The following is a 2,095-nucleotide window of genomic DNA, read 5'->3' on the forward strand; positions in this document are numbered from 1 at the left end:
TAGTAAAAAAAAGGAACGATTTACAAAATATCGGTGACAATCATATAAGAGTTGTAAATCTCTGTCTTTGTCCATGTTTTCGTTCGTTAGATGTTAATGAAAGACAACCGAAATTACATATCTAATACCATCGTTAAACTTTACTTAGTTATAAATAAATGTTTTGATATAATCGGTAATTATGCTCCATATACATATATATTTGTGTATTTCTTATTCGGTTTGCACAGTTGTCACGTTTCTCGTGTCTCGTGGATTGTTCATGACGGAAATTCGATGGTTGAATTCGCGATTCGGATATAATTAACATTCATGACGGCGCAGTTCAATCCAAGTACTCGTACGCAGAAACAACGCACTACTAATTTATACTTTTAGTAACTCTGTTTATTAGTAATCAGTAATTCTACAAATCAATTTTACATGCGTAAATATGCTCTAATAATTTGTACATTCCTTCTGTCTAGATTACTTTATGCGTATTAAAATTATTATTTTCAATGATATAGCTTTTCGAAACGACCTACACTGGCCAATTTTTTTATTTAAAAAAACCAACGACGTTCCCATTGATCTCATATCGCTCGTTTGGCCAATATCGTTATGTTAATAAGATATTGATAAAAACATAATTGCACTCTTTGGTTGAAGAGTGCAAAGTCAATTTTGGTTGCGTCGTTAATTTTGTGACACGAGTAAAAATGTCGAGGGTGTTCGTCGAGATGTCGGATCGAGATCAATGGCTATTGTGTGAAAAGAATACTTGAGAAGGGTCCGAACCCGGGACCGAAACGTCGTTGGTTTTTTAAATAAAAACATTAGCAAGTGTAGGTCGTTTCAAAAAGCTATATCATTGGTTTTATATTACTAGCGATAATAAATCTATTCGTGTGAGTTACAATATTATTTTCATTTTTCTAAAAATCTCTAGCAACAAGATGATTTACGTGCTTACGATGTTTTAATAATGTATATAATTCAACGCAAGTAACTCGAAAAAATACTTCGCAACTGTTTCTTCGCGATTTTCCCGGTAATTGTATGCGGAAGTTGATCCATGAACTTGACACCACCCCGGAGTTTGCAGTGATCCGGCAAATTCTTTTCCACTAAACTCATAAGTTCTTGCTCCGTTACCTGTGAACAGAACATTTGATAAATGAATATGATGTCCGCTGCTAGTATTATCCCAAAAAGTAGTTTTAAATACTTGACGTGTGTTTAGTGTATAATATAATATAATATAAATACTTACCGTTTTGTCTGGCACGGTAGAGACGACAGCCATTGGATGCTGTTCGTCGATTTCATGAGGTATTCCTATTACCGCTACTTGAAGTACTGCGGGATGATTCTGTAAAACACTTTCGATTTCCGCGGGCGAAACGTTGACCGATCTAAAGAGAATGAAATCCGATATTCTACCAACGACGAAGAGTTCTCCGTCTTCGTCGTAAAATCCCAAGTCGCCACTGCATAACCAACCTGTCGATTTTGGTCATTTATTGTTTCTCTATAGCACTTGTTGGTCATCTAAATATTGCTGACTGAAAGTTTCGATCGAGAGTTTCAATTACATACCGTCAGAATCGAAAGCTTTTTTGGTTGCCTCGGGGTTGTTATAATAGCCATTCATTACGAAGGGCACTTTAACACGAATTTCTCCAATTTTATTTGCTCCCAAGGCTTTGCCGGTTTCTGTATCCGACACTTTTATTTGAACATTATGTGCGGGATAACCAATCGATCCCGGTTTACTGTCCTCATCTTGACCAGTGAGTTCACCTGCTGAATCGGTAGATCCTGGCACGAAGCATTAATGGTTACATTAATAAAATATTAACAAGAAAACAGCTTGAGATTTCACCCTTGCGTAAATAATTTCAAGAATATCTATTTAATTTTTTTAGTAAGTATCAATTTTCTTTTTTTAAGTTACTGGAATAAAGAGCATTTTTAAGAGTCAGAATTTAACTTATTTATTATTATCAATTTTAAATATATTAATTGACGTGGTCATGTTAAAAAACGTAAAAGGTAAAATTTGTGACAGATAGTTTTGAAAAATATTATAGTCAGATTATAGTTAAAAATA

General features: G+C 34.3%; 1 protein-coding gene across 1 annotated transcript in view; it reads right to left on the reverse strand.

Moving 5' to 3' along the window:
* Positions 1 to 365: 365 nt before the first annotated feature.
* LOC105564472 (luciferin 4-monooxygenase-like) overlaps positions 366 to 2,095 on the reverse strand; it is a 5,784-nt gene continuing 4,054 nt past the window's right edge. Inside the window, exons 6-8 of the mRNA XM_012016862.1 lie at positions 1,582 to 1,803; positions 1,256 to 1,485; positions 366 to 1,137 (exon numbers count right to left, since the gene is read on the reverse strand). Of these exons, the coding sequence (XP_011872252.1) occupies positions 979 to 1,137; positions 1,256 to 1,485; positions 1,582 to 1,803 (611 nt within the window). The 3' untranslated portion in view covers positions 366 to 978. The remainder of the gene's footprint in view (positions 1,138 to 1,255; positions 1,486 to 1,581; positions 1,804 to 2,095) is intronic.

Source organism: Vollenhovia emeryi, unplaced genomic scaffold (assembly GCF_000949405.1).
Source record: "Vollenhovia emeryi isolate VEMERY1.0 unplaced genomic scaffold, V.emery_V1.0 DF939164.1, whole genome shotgun sequence".
In the NCBI taxonomy this organism is placed as follows: Eukaryota; Metazoa; Arthropoda; class Insecta; order Hymenoptera; family Formicidae; genus Vollenhovia; species Vollenhovia emeryi.